This window comes from Gallinula chloropus, assembly GCF_964237585.1.
Source record: "Gallinula chloropus genome assembly, chromosome: Z".
NCBI classification, from domain to species: domain Eukaryota; kingdom Metazoa; phylum Chordata; class Aves; order Gruiformes; family Rallidae; genus Gallinula; species Gallinula chloropus.
In genome coordinates this window covers 13,403,246-13,418,729 of record NC_140089.1, presented here as the reverse complement: position 1 = coordinate 13,418,729, position 15,484 = coordinate 13,403,246, and the positions used below count along the sequence as shown (strand labels likewise).

General features: G+C 39.0%; 1 protein-coding gene across 1 annotated transcript in view; it reads right to left on the bottom strand.

Annotated features, from left to right (window-relative positions):
• The window catches only part of SUSD1 (sushi domain containing 1), a gene marked incomplete at its 3' end in the record, with an annotated part of 49,908 nt that overhangs the window by 10,342 nt on the left and 24,082 nt on the right, over positions 1-15,484 (bottom strand). The window contains exons 8-12 of the mRNA XM_084278326.1: positions 13,173-13,267; positions 11,521-11,710; positions 10,444-10,538; positions 9,169-9,355; positions 634-727 (exon numbers count right to left, since the gene is read on the bottom strand). Of these exons, the coding sequence (XP_084134452.1) occupies positions 634-727; positions 9,169-9,355; positions 10,444-10,538; positions 11,521-11,710; positions 13,173-13,267 (661 nt within the window). The remainder of the gene's footprint in view (positions 1-633; positions 728-9,168; positions 9,356-10,443; positions 10,539-11,520; positions 11,711-13,172; positions 13,268-15,484) is intronic.

The window sequence follows — 15,484 nt, the reverse complement described above, 5'->3', positions numbered from 1 at the left end:
GGGTATGACAGATAACATTTGTAAAAAAATAATCAAATGTCTTCAGACCTTTCAAAACACTCTCTAGTCTATGGCATCCAACCATAGGAAGACTTATTATGGCCGTTACACCAGTCATTTCCTGGGATGTTATTAGCTTTCATGCATTTTCTGCTTTACTGTAACACTGAGTTACAATTACATTTTCCTTCTATCAAAACCAGCACTTAGTAAGGTGTAAATTCTTTTTCTCTAGAAATATATTTTGGTAGTAATACACTAATATGGAAACAGTACTTCAGAATATCAGTAAATGCAGATATTGTTTACTATTTCCTCTGGCTCCTAAACAAAAAAGAAGTACTGTCTGCATCAGTTTTTTGGATCCATCAATAAATATCTACTGTGGACAAAGGAAAAAAACTCAGCAGTGAATACTCAGGATTACCAAAACCAGAGTTTTGTTCCAGAAAACAGGTCAGAGTCTGAAGCCAAGTATTACTCCACTAAGGGAGGAGAAACTCGACTTATAGCTTAAGTTTTCTCCCACTGCTAACACAAAAACCAAAAAAACCCTCCCAAAAAAGTTACAATATGTAAGCAACATAAATTTGAAAAATGTTTTTTTTTTTTTAAGAGTTCACAGACACAAACCTGATCGGTCCATTTCGATCTTCTGCTTTCCGGAGTCTGAGTAAGGGTGTAGAACCTTTTACTGCAACAAAATGTACATCTGGAAAAGGGGGATCTAGAAGGTAAACAGATGCCAGTGCTTCAGACAAGTATTAGAAATATTTCAGGCATGAGGGTTCCTAGCTGTTTTACCCCCAAAACTTCCTCTGAACCTCCAAACCCTTATGGCTAAAGTCTGCAAAGAACGTAAATAGTCTGGTCAAGGAAAACACAGAGGAAACACAAGCACAATGGCACAGCAGCCACAACTCAAACACCTGCACTGAAGTTTATCTGCTAGCTGGGAAAAACAGAGATGCCACAAAATGATGGTAGACTGCAGAGAAATGGGACAGGAAAGGTTAGTTGGAAGAAGTTGTTTATTAGACTGAAATGGTCAAGAATAAAAAGATGTAACTCCAGGCACACAGCCCACTACAAGACATAAAGTGGTGTGAATAAAGGAGTATCTGTTGGTGCCAAAGGCAGTTTCAAGAAGGCAACTTCCTTCCTCACTGCTCACAGTCAGCTAGCAATATCCAGCCACTTGTGATTAATTTCAGTATGGGTACAGAGCTCTTATTTGTTTTAGTGAGAATCTGCATCAGGGCAAAAACTGAACAAACACTTCTGCCTCTAATTTCAGTGGCAATGATGACAGCTGCACACTGACAGAGACTGGTACTATGGTAACAGAAATTCACCCTATCAGCCTGGAAGCAAAAATGAGAAGTTTCAGTGTGCACAACCAAGGGGGCAGGCCGTGAAGCACGGGTGTTATCTACCCCAGAAGTCTGAAAGTACCAGCACAGATATTTACAGGCATGGCTAAGCTGTTTGAAAACTGGTCTGTGAAGCTGCTGGTGCAATACCTGACTAAAGAGTTACAAATGCAGTGCTTATATACAGAAAAACAAGACTTCAGAGTACTGTTAGAAAGAATAATCAGTGTCACAGAGGCAAGTAAAAGAAAATCAATGCAGATTTGCCAAAATTAAGTCATATCAGGCAAAATCTTGCTGAGATGCATGGATTCTTCAAACAGCTGGAATACAGATAGCTGCACATGTATGTTGAAACACAGCAAATCATTAGTTCAGGAGGAGAAAATGACGCTTCATAAAAACAACTGTAAAGAGGGTGAATTACTGGTAAACAGGGACATAGCAAAGCAAAGCACACTGGTAGCAGCACTGTGGTGCAGGAAGGCTATTAGAAAATCTCCAAGGCTAGAAAAAGTAATACCAAGTCTGGCATTTTATTAACAATCATACTGCAAAATCCATGTGCATACAAATGAATTTCACTGTTCAAACAATGTTAGGCAGTGCAAAACAAAAGCAGTATGAAGACACTGTGCAAGAACAACTGAACCACCTTTACAGATTCTGTTTTGCAGAAATAGGATGAAAAGTGCCAGTATAAAGTACAAGGTGATACCCTTGTGGCTACAAACGAGAATTTTTTGCTTTATGTTCTAAATTCCTTTGGGTAGTAGGAAGAGCTTATTAGTATGTCTCAGAATGAGTGTTAGTCACAGAGGTGCTCAAAAAGGCAGAAGAAACAGATTTGTATAACCCTGTAGCAGTACTACCAGTTAAAGGTGGCCCAGGTGTGAACATGTCACAGTCCATCAGATCTAAGTGAAACTATTGCAAAAGATGGCTACAAAAAAGATCTAAATAAAGGAGAAATTCCATCATATAAGCCAACCAAAACCTTGTCTTTGTAGCTTATGAAAAAGAAAATTAGATGCCTACATGATCTCTGCTTCAAACAGACCTAACATGGGAAAGGAACAAGCTAAGGACAGTATGCCCAAAATGAAGACAATGGACCACAGAAGCACTCCTAGGAAGAAAAATCCTACCCAGCCCTTTGCAAAAATCATCCTCAGAAGCCTGATAGCTTACCTAGCCAAATTAATTCTCTGTTAGTTCCCTTTACCAGTTCTTCTTGAAAACCAGGCTACAGGTGTACTACTAGCCAAGAAACCAGCTATGGATATTTAGGACTGAAATGAGAATACAATTTTTATCTAGCAAAGCCTTAATATTCTACAATGGCTTCCCTCCTGCAGAGACAGAGCAGAAAACCCTTTCAATCTAGTTTTCTGAGCTAATGCATGGCTGCCTTCAAGAACAGGAAATGTTCTGTATTTCAAAGGGTCTTTCCAGTGCTTCTGCAACTGCAGATACTGTGAAATGTACAGACAGTATTTCTAGCTGAAGAAGATAAATTAACAAATATTTCACAGCCAACCTTTATGTCCCTTGCACCTTGCAAACCTAAGCAAACAGAACTTAAGAACTGTAAACCCTCCCTTAACCTCATTGATTCCGCAGCACAGCCACAGGAAAATATATCTGTCCAGGCAGATTTATCTGGTGCATTTCTCCTGTCTTCCCTTCCTTTGGCATCCAATACCATCAGGAGACACTGCTATTAATTCCTCTAACGGTTCTTCCAATTTCCAAGAAAAACATGGGAATTTCTTCTTTGATGCCAGCAAAAATGTGCATTGCACAGCAACTATTTTATATCTTTTTTGCAGATAAGCAGTGCAAGGGAAGACAGGAGGCAAAAAGAGTACCCATTCAGTTCATAACAATTACATTTTGTTATTTTCTATACTTTGACAGGAAAACTGCAAAGCATGAAAATAAATAGCCATCTGGCACTGACAGCCCTAGTAAGTGGGCAAGAGAGACCAAAATCTGGGAAAAAAACCCACAGAGTGCTTTTAAAGCTTGGAGTCGTTTGCATATGCAGTTGCTGGTAAGAAATACTAATTAGTACAAACAAGCTTGACCTTCCAGTCTGCTCAGGTGACATTAGCTTTTTTTGATTTTTTTTTTTTAACTCTCACCAGCAGAACAGACACAGGTATCTGTAGCAGAATCAGGAAAACATGGAAATGAAGTATACCCAGATGAAGCAATTATCATAGCAGTGCTGTTACTAACACTTGGACTTTTCATATTTAGGCTCATTTTCTACTCTGCTGAGTCTCCTTCTGAACATGCAGGCAGGCTACAGGAAGGAAATGCACACCTGGAAGCACCTACTGTTCTAAGAGAACTGGGAAACAGCACATACCTCAATGCTATCACAAAAGCCAGTTTGGTCTTATCCTGTAATCATGCTCTTCAGAAAAAGCCAGAATCATAGAATGGTCTGGGTTGGAAAGGACCCCAAAGCTCACAGAGTTCCAACTCCCCTGCCACAGGCAGGGCCACCAACCAACCAATCTACACAAGGTTGCCCAGGGCCCCGTCCAACCTGGCCTTGAACACCTCAGGGACAGGGCATCCACCACCTCTCTGGGCAGCCTGTTCCAGCACCTCACCACTCTCTCTGTAAGACTTCCTCCTAGTATTTAATCTAAACCTTCCCTCCTTAGAATGCTGGAAGCAGTTCAGTATTAAGTTATCATGAAAACATTTCACCATGGAACATCTACATTTCTTTCTATAATCCTGGAAATTAACTGTTTACTTCTTGTTTGAAAGCCCTGGGGTTTTGGCAATACTCTTTGCTGCTGCAGACCAAGGACTTCACAGGCAAACTGACACAATACAAGCATGGGTACTTTTACAACATTCTCCAGTAGTGATAAAAGGAATATTTACTGACTACACTGTCTTTATAGCTTCCCTTCATCATTCTGTGCTAATGACTAAGCTTTAAAATGGTAATGGAATTGAACCACAAAGTCCAAAACCAGATGGCCGCTCTTCTCAAGTTCAGAGAAGTCAAAACACTCCTCTTAAGGCCAAGTTATAAATGAAACAATCCTTTGCTGGAATAGCACCATTTGCATGATCTTCACTTCCTGCAAACAAAGTATTTTTTAGAAGTTATTTATGTCCAAAAAGTTTTTAACTGAACTGTAAAACAAGGAAGCCAACACCACTGCTGTAAAATTACAACAGAAAAAAGTAGTGATATTGATAAAATATAACATATTTTTACAGTTTCTTTTACTGTTTGAAGAGTAATTAAGTTTACTGTACATATTACAGCACAATTGCTTTAATTAACTAGTTGAGAACATAAATGCAGACACATTGTTATCAGATTGTGAAGGACCACCTGAAGCAATACTAAAGACACCCCATGTCACGCAGATGAAAAAGGGGCAAATAATCTTGTTCAGCATGTACAACATTGGCTATAAAGTACAGACTGACAGACTCTGCCACCTGTATCAAGTTGTTCATAAACAGAATGACAGAGGTGTTCAGAACTTCATAACTTCGCAAGTATTTATAAATAAATCTTGCTTTGAAGGAGGTCAGAAAAAGAACAGAGAAGTGTAGTTCACATGCACTTAAATACACATTTGAATAATCTCTACAAAAAAATACAAAGTGTGTGCATGAACATATGGATAAAAGTGTTTACAGGATTAGCAACTAAATTTCCTCCTAACTAAAAAAACACTAAAAAACCCCAACCAAAAAACCCTCAGGTTTTAATCACTTCCCTTTTCCCCATTACATAAATCAGAAACTCCTTTCTTTGCAATACTCATGCTCTGAAGCTGCACACTGCAAGGGACTGTCTCTCTCTGGAGGTACCTGATGTGCTGTCAGAGTAAGAGCTATTACATCACCACATCTCCAACAGGTTTTCACTTCCTTGCTGGGAAGTAGATTTGGTTTTCCCCTCCTTTTCCAGACGTTAAAGGAGTACCTGTATGAAACTATGACTGTAAATGTTCTTCATCTTTTTGGTTCCAACAGATCTGAACAATAATGTATCTTTTACGTGTGAGTATACATAGGTTCATGGGCGGGCAAACTGTCCTTTGCAACCCATTTGTAACGTAGTAGCTTTTTCACACAGGGAGACAAAAGTGCAGGGCAGGGCTCTGGAAGATGATTTTTAGTATGTGATTAAATCTATTCTTCAAGTTCACGTCCCTTTCTAGACTCCCTGCTTGTGAGTCTACTTACTGACTCACATGTTTATAGCAGACAGAGTGGATACACACACAAGACTGTAGCCTGCAGGTAGACACACCCTGGACTAAAACAAGCAAACAAAAAAAAAAATAGCAGCTGAGTCACATAGGAACTGCTACAGCTGTCTGAGGTACACAGGCTTGAGGTCAAATGTACCCCAAGCCACTGGAAAGTGCATGTTCAAACATGTAAGGAATGGCAGCATGCGTGAGGCACAGAGTGCAATCAATACACCCTGATTCTGAGAAAAAAATGAGGAGGAACAGTCATGAGAAAAACATTGACTGTTGTAAAGACCCAATTACAAGTGAATTATTTTACAAGAAAGAAATGTATCCAGTAATTCAGGCACAAAAAAAATCTATTTCTGGTGCCCAGAAAATCTTCTGTCTTTCAAGTATGATGTCTAAGGTCACACTGAACTATAAAAAGCTAGCCAGACACTGCAAATTAGTTTGAACTAATGAACTCCCTGAAGACAACAATTTTGCCACATCCATCATAAAGAATCAATCCCAAAGCAAAGCCTGCAAACAGATTCAAATATCAATAGTATTTCAATGCAGCTCAACTGAAGAATTTACCCTTATTTAGGAAATCAGAAGTGAAAGCAAAATCATTGGCACTTTCTCCATTGTTCTGTTTTTCAAAAACCTGGTAGAGGTTATAAAATTCAGATTCCTTAAATACCTATGTCAAAACAGAATCAAATTAAGATCAATAATTCATCTGAGTATGCCTTAAGAAATTATCTTCAAAAGAAAAGGAACAGAGCCACGTGTAAGTAGTGAAATCCCACAGAAATAATGAAGAGAAAGTACACCCACAAGATGCTCCATTCCTTCACTGGACACAAACTCCTTTCTGCTTAAAAGATGATCTTGCTACCATCTTTTCACAACTACGATATAATCACTGCCTAATCATCTCTCATAATTCACTCAATTTCCTATCTCAAGTAGAGAGATGCTGAGAGCTTGTCTAAAATATGCATAAAAGATTGTGCAAGATGCCTGATACTTAAAGTATGAATGGAAAAAAATTTCCATGTCCATAAAGAATATGCTAGACTTTATTTTCCAGATCACAGGCAACCCCAAACTTCTGCTTAGTACAGAACTATTTTTAAGGGATGCAACTTGCAGGGAGAAAATCAGTTTTCTACATCCCAAGTTCTTGCTTTTTTTTTTTCTTTAGAAATACTATGGATATAATACATCCTCACTCAGGAGATACATAAATACAGGTACAGAGATTCAAGTACCGAAATTAATATGCATTTACAAGTCATCCTTTTGGGAAAAAAAGCCTAAACTTATTGCTAGTACTTACATGCTTATTGTATTTTGCAACAGTATTTAAGAATTTACACAGATTGTTATCCTTGTCAGGAAATTAAGTCTGTTAGGCAGCCTTTCTTTAAGTTGTCGTGAACACATCTCCTCACAGAAGTGAAACTCCACAGAAGATTTCCTGAAGTCTTTTCAAAATTTCGGTGTGTGGAAGTCAAGGAGCTACAATATCTGGATTTAGCCCCACCTAGGGGAACACACCAACTGACTGCACTTGTCTGAGATTTCATACAGCACCCCGTAACGAGACATGAGGCCACCTCCAGTACATTAACAGTAAAACACTTTCCTAAGTCTCAGTTTTAAAAAAACCTCTGTGCTTAAGGCATATCTTGCATTTACACAGCACCACCAGAGCAAAAAAAAAGTATCCCATTTTTCAGGCTAAAACTGGCAGATAAATTGAGATCACTCACAGCGTACATGATTACAAAGTAACTATACAAATGAAGGAGCAAATTATAAACAGTTCTTATATATATTATGTATCTTGTATCTGCTTCTGCAGATAATTCAATTCCTGAAACAGAAGGCACAGAAGACAAAGGGACACTGGCAGAAGAATTATTTTAACTATATCCTAGTCATCTTAGATAAGCTGAAATAGCAACAAAGTTTGGTGAGTTTGCAGCATGAGCTCTGTTTGCTTTATAATTTTTACTACATTTCAACCACAAAAGATATACTTTTATTTTTTGCCTTCCATTAAAAGAGCACAATATCAAGTATATGCATGGCAAGTTTTGGATTAAGAGTCCTAAAGACAGAGCAACACTTACATTTCATTGACCCTCTGAAAAAGCAGCTACCAGATTTAAAATGGGTTGTGTGTCAGGATCTTCTTCCAAGCTGGAAATTACCTAACTCTCAGGCAAAGACCTTTTCTGTGGCTCTGTATGTGCATTTGTTAAGCACCAACTCAGCAGAAAAGAAAACATGCCAGCTGCCAAGGCAAAAATACCACTTCACACAGCACCTGCTGCAAAGTGTTCTCTAGAGCTCTGCTGACTAAGTGACCTGATGTAATCCTTCAGTATTTAAGAAATATTACGGGATGACAAAGCAAAAAGCCTTTACTCTAAATATGTGTTCAAAAATTACCTCAGTCAACCAAATTCTGAGAATGCTCAATCGTTTTTAAAAAGCTACATGTACTCATGAACTCATGGACACTACTTTGAGTAACAACTTGCAAACTTGTGAAAATGAATTATACAATCATTACTGTAAGTTCATTTAAAAAAAATAAATACAGGTTGTTGCACAGCATAAACAGTAGCTTTGGGAAATGAGGTGTTTTGCCATTCATAAAGCTTAAAACCCGCAGATTTACTGTTAAAAATACTGCTAAAAACCTATCAATTTCAAAAGCCCCACGAATCCCCAGTTCTTCATAGGCATAAGAGGAGAAATGTTTCCATCTGGTGGCTGAACAAAGCTACAGCCACTCACAGGACTTCCATGTTTCTTACCAGTTCCAATTAGTGGCCCCCACGGGAAGAACTATACCCAGCATCAAATACTGTGCTGCACTTCACAGTAGAACAGCAATAACCTAATACTGAAAATCCCACGGTACAGGGACGGTGCAAAACTCTTTGAAACAAAACAAGCTAAAAATGACACGTGTTTTTAATCGCTGCATTTTAGTGCGATACAAACATCTTGCTAAACAGTGAAGCTGAGACTCTTCCTACAGAACTTTACTTCTCAAATGCCTATGTTTTGTATTCTACCAATCATTGATGAAGGTATCTGAGGTACTTGCAGGACTCTACTTTGGATCCTTGCAGACTACAGTCATACCTGATACTGACATGAAGTGCAGTTGTACTACTATCTCCAGTTAACTGTGAAAATAACTCATACAGAAGTAGTGGCTTAGCCTCTAGTTGGGCAGTTTTTAACCCAGCTCCTCCAGACAACCTTGTGTCTAACCCACCAAACTAGCTTTCCCCTGCTGTGCCAAAATGACACTCCAAAACACTGAACTCCCATTTCTATCCTCCCTCTGCTGCTGGACTGTCAACCCTATGAAATCTGTGAAAACAAACAGCAATGAACAATTTTAAGCATCAAAAGAGCACACTGAGGTCAACAATGCTGTTTTACTTGCACCTCTTGGTTGCAAGAGGTGTAAGTAAAGCACCCAAGAGGTGCTTTCCTAAATATATAAAATAAATTGCAGGACCTACCTGTGATTTGTGTTGTCATGGAAACGACCAGTGAAAAATTCAGAGCCACCATGGAAATATTAATGGAGTAATTGGTGCCTGGCTGCAAATCGAAACAAACTTCTGGAGCCTGGTTATGTGTAGTAAGGTTGGAGGTCATTTCATGAAAGAACTCCTTCTGATACCAGCGCTGGCCTTGTACATGAAACTGTAACCAAACAATCACAGCATGGAAATGCCAATGTTTTAATAGATCACTTGCATTCAGTCATTGCATGCTCTGAATTAGAAGAAACAGCACAAAAACACATCACTGCATTGAGTGTCAAAAATGTTATTGAAATTCAAACACCTTCAAAATTTGACAGGAATTAGTCCCTCTTGATCAGCTCTGACATTGTCCTAGTCCTTTCATTCCTCCTCCTCATAGTCTACCCTCTATTTTGTTAGTGCTGTAATTTCCCACCAACATCTAGGCTTCCAGGAACAGCACACTTTCATCGTAGTACCCTTATGGTGCAAAGTGATGAGTTCTAAAAGTAAGCTCACAAGAACACCTCTCTGGTTTGACCCTGAGGATCAAGTCAAAATCAAGTAATTTTGACCTATGTCAAAATGCCAAATGCTCTCCAGGATCTGCCTACAGACAGCTGTGTCCAGGCAAATTTACAGACTCATGAGTTTTTTTGTTTGTTTCAGTAGGATTTTGTCTGTGTTTGTTTTGTTGTTGATGTCCCAAACGATCATGAAGTCATTAACCTTGGGCTTCTCTAGATCACTCCTCTGTTAGTGAAAACTAAAATGGTTGCTGTTTTTTAGTCATGTGCTAATTTTCCTTTGAATAGATCCTATGCTTTTGGATAATCTCTTTGCCACAGAGATTTGAGACAACAGCAGGTGGTGAGGAGTCCTGGCAGAGATAGTTCATGTAGAAATAGCCTGCTAGGATGGGGGAAGATTGAAGGGGTATCACAGAGTGGAGTCTGAGTTCTGAGCATGACAGAACTGAAAATACAGATGAGGAAGACAAAATAGAGCAAACGGGGGAGGGGAGGGTAGGGTGGGTGGGGTACGGAGGGGTAGGAGGAGGAAGCAAAAAGCAGGAGACTACAAAAGAGCACAGTGCTTTCTTCTCTGAAGGTTGCTGTGCAAACTTACTCCCCATGTTATTATGAGACACGTTATTAGAATGAGGGACTCTGCTAGCAGTGAGTGTTTGAAATATTAGAGGATTTTTTTCACATAAGTGATTGATATAAATTGTTTTCTAGGTTCAAAATAGAGATTGTCACTTACTAAGTATCTGTCTTCCACATCAGCTCCCCTGACGTTTCTCCGCCACTTCAAGCAAGTATCATTAAAAATTAATACGTTATTGAAAGCTTCCTTTACTGCAGAGGCAAAAAAGTTAACAACTTACTACAAAAACTTCACCTTTGTCAACTCAATTGAATATGAGCAGCTGAAAGTTAAAAGAAAAATAATCAACATTATTTATTCCCTTCTGAGGAGGTAGAATCTCCTTTCTTTCTGAATAAACAAACAGTAAATAAAATGTGAATATTTGCCATGCTTTTACCCAAACATGGTATTCAGAAAATCAAGGTAAAATTTATTTGTCCAAACCTAGGGAGGTTATAATGACAGACAGATTGTGGGGTTCAGAACTTGTTATGGAAATAATGCTGTCATAGAACAATTTGTCACAGTTGATGTCCCTTAGGAAGATGCTTTTTTGTGCACTGCAAAGGCAATTATTTCTCAAGGTCTGTCTCATCAGAATTAGCATGTCACGCAAGCTTAACATTTCCATGACCAAAATACTACAGAAACCTGCTATTAGAACACACCTTCTCTACAAATACTGAAAAACTGCCATAACACTGCTCACCACTGCTAAACACAGGAACATTATCTATGATGCTCACGTGGCTTGGATTGCTACAACACAGCTCAGCAACAGGGAATTCTCCCACAGGCAGAGAATTGGTTTCCAAGGTACAAAATGGAAAACAGTAAGCACTGTACCATGGACCAAAACTCTAGCATGTAGCCAGAAATGCCACTACACCAATCCTGGAATGCCACAGCACCAATCCTGCTTCAAAAGACAAATCCAGAAGAGGGAAGTTTGCTGAATCTTTAGGAAGGGCACTTCCTGTCACTGCTCTGCTGGTAGAATCAATGGCCACAGTGAGCAAAAAGAAAACCATTTTTCAGAAGAAGATGCAGATGGTGGCTACACTGTGATCAGCATAAAGAATTACACAGTCTAGGATACTGCCTGTTATCCTGTCTGGTAGGTTCCAAACACTGAACTATACAGCACAGCAAGTTTTTCTCTAAACACAGAGAATATAAAACACAACCTACCCTTTGTTTGAACTGTTACTGTAACGGAGACAGTCATGTTTGTGGAAGAGATGGTAGTAATATTCACCAGGTAGTTACTGCCAGAGCTGAGATCTAAACACACCTTTGGATTATCTTCACTCGTATTGATGTTAAATTTTGCATCTTCTGAGAAAGTCTTCTCATCCCATCTTTGGCCCAGTATGTGAAACTATTGAGGGATTAAAAAAATGATGGTGCAATTGGTTGTGGCTCTCCAAAATTCAGAATGTGAGCTCAAGTGAGCCTTGAGAACCTAAGGTTACCTCTGTTTTAGACTGTAAGATCAATGAAAAAAATATGTGTGTGAATGTTTTGGTGCAAGAAGATGGCTTAATAAATTAGATCTTTAATTTCTTGTAGCTGTTAAGAATATTTTTTCATATATTTCTGTAACAAATAGAAGAAATCTGTAACACGGACCCTACACACACCTCCAACACAACTAAGGTGTAAATAAACATTCTTCCTTGTTTACAGCACACAGATGGGAACTATATCCACTTGCTACTTTATTTTTTTTTTATACCCCCCCAACCCTAGAGACAACCAGCAAGACTGGATGCAAAACTAGAGTAAAGACAAGTGCAGTGAAAAAGCAACCTGTCGTTTGTATGACATGAAGGGACAGGCAAAACTTGTATAGGTGAGCTGGATCAAGGCAGTCCTGATCTTTACTGCACACACACTACACCTACAGCATTCTCAGCTTTGCCTACTCTGAAATGTCTTGCAGACAGCAGAAACCCAGCTAAAACACATGCACAGACCAGTTACCAGTACCAGTGGGTACATGAAAAACCTTTTTTGGACTGTCTGTGGTAGTAGGGAACTTGCCTCTTTCCATATTATCCGTGCTCAATAAAAGTACTCAAGCTAAAACCAAATTTAGACCACAGGAGGAGAAAGGTTATTTTCCAAAATCATCATCCAACCTTGAAACATATTTTCATTTTCCCCTTTTTGTACATACTCAAAAAAGCTACCTTTCTTGGATCGCTGTAATTCTCAAAACATGGGAATTCTCATCATTTTGTTTTGGCTTTTGATAACACTGGCTGAACTACTTGCTTATGAATATCTGTGTCTTTCCTTTTTTTGCCATCTATATACACAACGATAGAAGCTGTTATCAAGGCTGCTTTCCATTCCCATGAAAAAACCAAGATGGCTGAATCTCTTCTGCAAGACCCAGTATTTCAATACACTTTGCATTTCTAAAACAAGTTACATCCAGTATCTGCAAGTGATATGATGTTTACTTGAAATGTTTGCATCACAGATAGGGACAGAGCCCAAGTTTTGCAATGTTTTCTATGTCAATGTGACCTCAAGCTCTACAACGGAATTTCACTAGAACATAAACTTGTGCTGAAACGTTTCTTACAGTTGCAAGCAGATGTTTAACTGATTTACTGGAATGGGATTCCAACAGCTTCTGAGTTTTTCACCTGACCTTAGGGCAGGGATTTCTTTCTTTCCTAACCTAGACACCGCTGGGTTTCTAGACAGTTCACTGGGAATAGTGAGACCAATTATCATACAAACCAACGCCACAAAACAAATCTCCACTGCTTACTCACCAGAATTAACCAGGACAAAGCTGCCCCAGTCTCAAATACTGTTCCACTTACTGTGTATATCCCCTGCACTCCCGTTCTTCCAGTTTTCCTTTGCCACTTCACACACGTTTCATTGAATATGGACAAATTACTGAGTAATTCCTCCTCTGTGAGCAAAAATATGAGCACAGAATGAACACAATTACTATTTCTCATGCAAATCTTAATATGTGTGTGGAGTAACTGTTTACTTTTTCCTTTTCCTCTGTTAGCAAGAAAAACAAAACAAGGTTGGCAGAAGTTAGTCCCTTAACTATGTCAGCTCCTAAAATTAAAATACAAGGCTAATAGAAGAAGCACGTTCTGAGCTCTAAGGGCTGTGAAGTCCTTAAATGCACAGTCAGCATTACATAAAATACCAATGGAAACAAAAAACTTGTATTGCATTTTAATGTAGAACAATTTTAATTGCAATGAGAACATTAAAACTGCATTAGTTTCCTGACAGCAAAGGAACAAGCTCGTTAACTCCATCAGGCTGGCTAATACGTTCCTATGTATCACAGCATACCTACACAGCAGCATTGTTCCTTACAGGAGGATCTTCAGTACATCCTGCACTAAAGGCTAGAATCTTTCATACTGAGTGATCAATCCAGGCAAACAAGTTGATAAGAGATTTTGCTCAGCTTTGGACATTCCTCCCATTCATAACACACTAAACTTGTACCATCTAATCCTGGTCAGAGTCTTTCATTAAAGTGTACTTATGACACTATTACACCACCAAAAATGAAGAACAAATGTAAACAAATTGGGGCAATAAACAGTGCCCCAATTTTGCTACTTCTGCCACCACAGTTTCCTTGAACTTGAATGCCAGCATTCAGATCTTGTGACATGCAATGGTCTGTCTTCTAAAGAATGAGGCACTCAGGAATCATCTTGAAGACTTTGTAGACCATTGGATCTCATGGATTAGAATTCTCATTAAACTGCAAATAAAAAAGTCAGGCAGATTTAAAAGAGCTTAGAAGAGGGAAAAAGAGACCAACAGTAAAGTCAAAAAACCTAGAAAAAATACTGTTCAGAATACAACCACCTTCATTAAAATGTTTTACAGAAGTTTATGTGTTAGATTGGAAAAGAGCTTTTTTGTAGTAGGATGAATCTATTTACTTATTATTTGTCTGGTTAACCTTTGAAAAGTGTCAACATTTTATTATAAATAGAATTAAGTAACAGTCACAGTGAAACACTTTAGAGGACAAACTCTAGAATGAAGCTCAAAGCAATTGTAGCAACCAGAGATACATCCCTCAACATACCTATGTTCATTTACAGGCTTTGAAAAGTTGACACACCTCAGAGAAAAGGCACAAGTGAAAACCATCAACTCATTCGTTCTGTTTTGTGGGTGGTTCTCACATTGTTGCCATCAGACACAGGGCAATTGCCTTCACGTGACCAGGTAATCAAGAAGAAGAAGAATCACAAGCTTGGAAAAGACCTTTGAAGATCATCGACTCCAACCATTCCCATCCTAATCTAAACCATATCCCTAAGTACCTCATCTACCCTTTTTTTGAACACACAGAGGGAAGGTGAGTCAGCCCCCTCCCTGGGCAGCCTGTTCCAGGCCCTGACAACTCTTGCAGTAATTTTTTTTTTCCTAATATCTAAACTAAACCTGCCCTGGCACAGCTTCATGCCATTTCCCCTTGTCCTATCTCCTGTCACCTGGCTGAAGAGACCATCGCCCACCTCTCTACAACCTCCCTTCAGGTAGTTGTAGGTATCCTCCCAGAGCTTAGAATAAAGCTGCTTCTGGTCACAACTCAACTTGACAGAGAACACACTCCTTTATTCCACCAGCCTTTAGATAGTCTTTCCTTTGTCCTACTACCATATTTTCTTACTCCATCCACTACATCTCCAAGTTTGTATGAATCCAACTCACACAGATTCTAAGATTCAGCCTTTCCTAGCTGCTGGGAAAAAAAACGGGAGTTGTAGGACAACTTTGGTAGATAGTTCTGATTTACCTGTTTGGAAATATTAGTCAAGCTTAGTGTAAGTGCTGACATAGGCTAAGTTAGCCTAAGTGGCTAAACTTGCCAGAAATGTAGGCCACAAGAAATTACTTCACCTGGATATATTGAACTTTTGCTGAACCCTTTCCTATTCAAGTAAAAGAATGTCCCAGAGCAGGTTTAATTGTGAAAATAAGGAGGCTACAATCATCAGCAGAGGTAGCAACCTCAAGATAAGAAGCAAAGCAGACAGCCTAGAGACAAAGAAAGGACCCAATGAAGAGCATGAAGACCCTAGACCTTATTATTACTATTGGTCTGAACTGCCATGTGAGGGGAGGGGAACTTAGA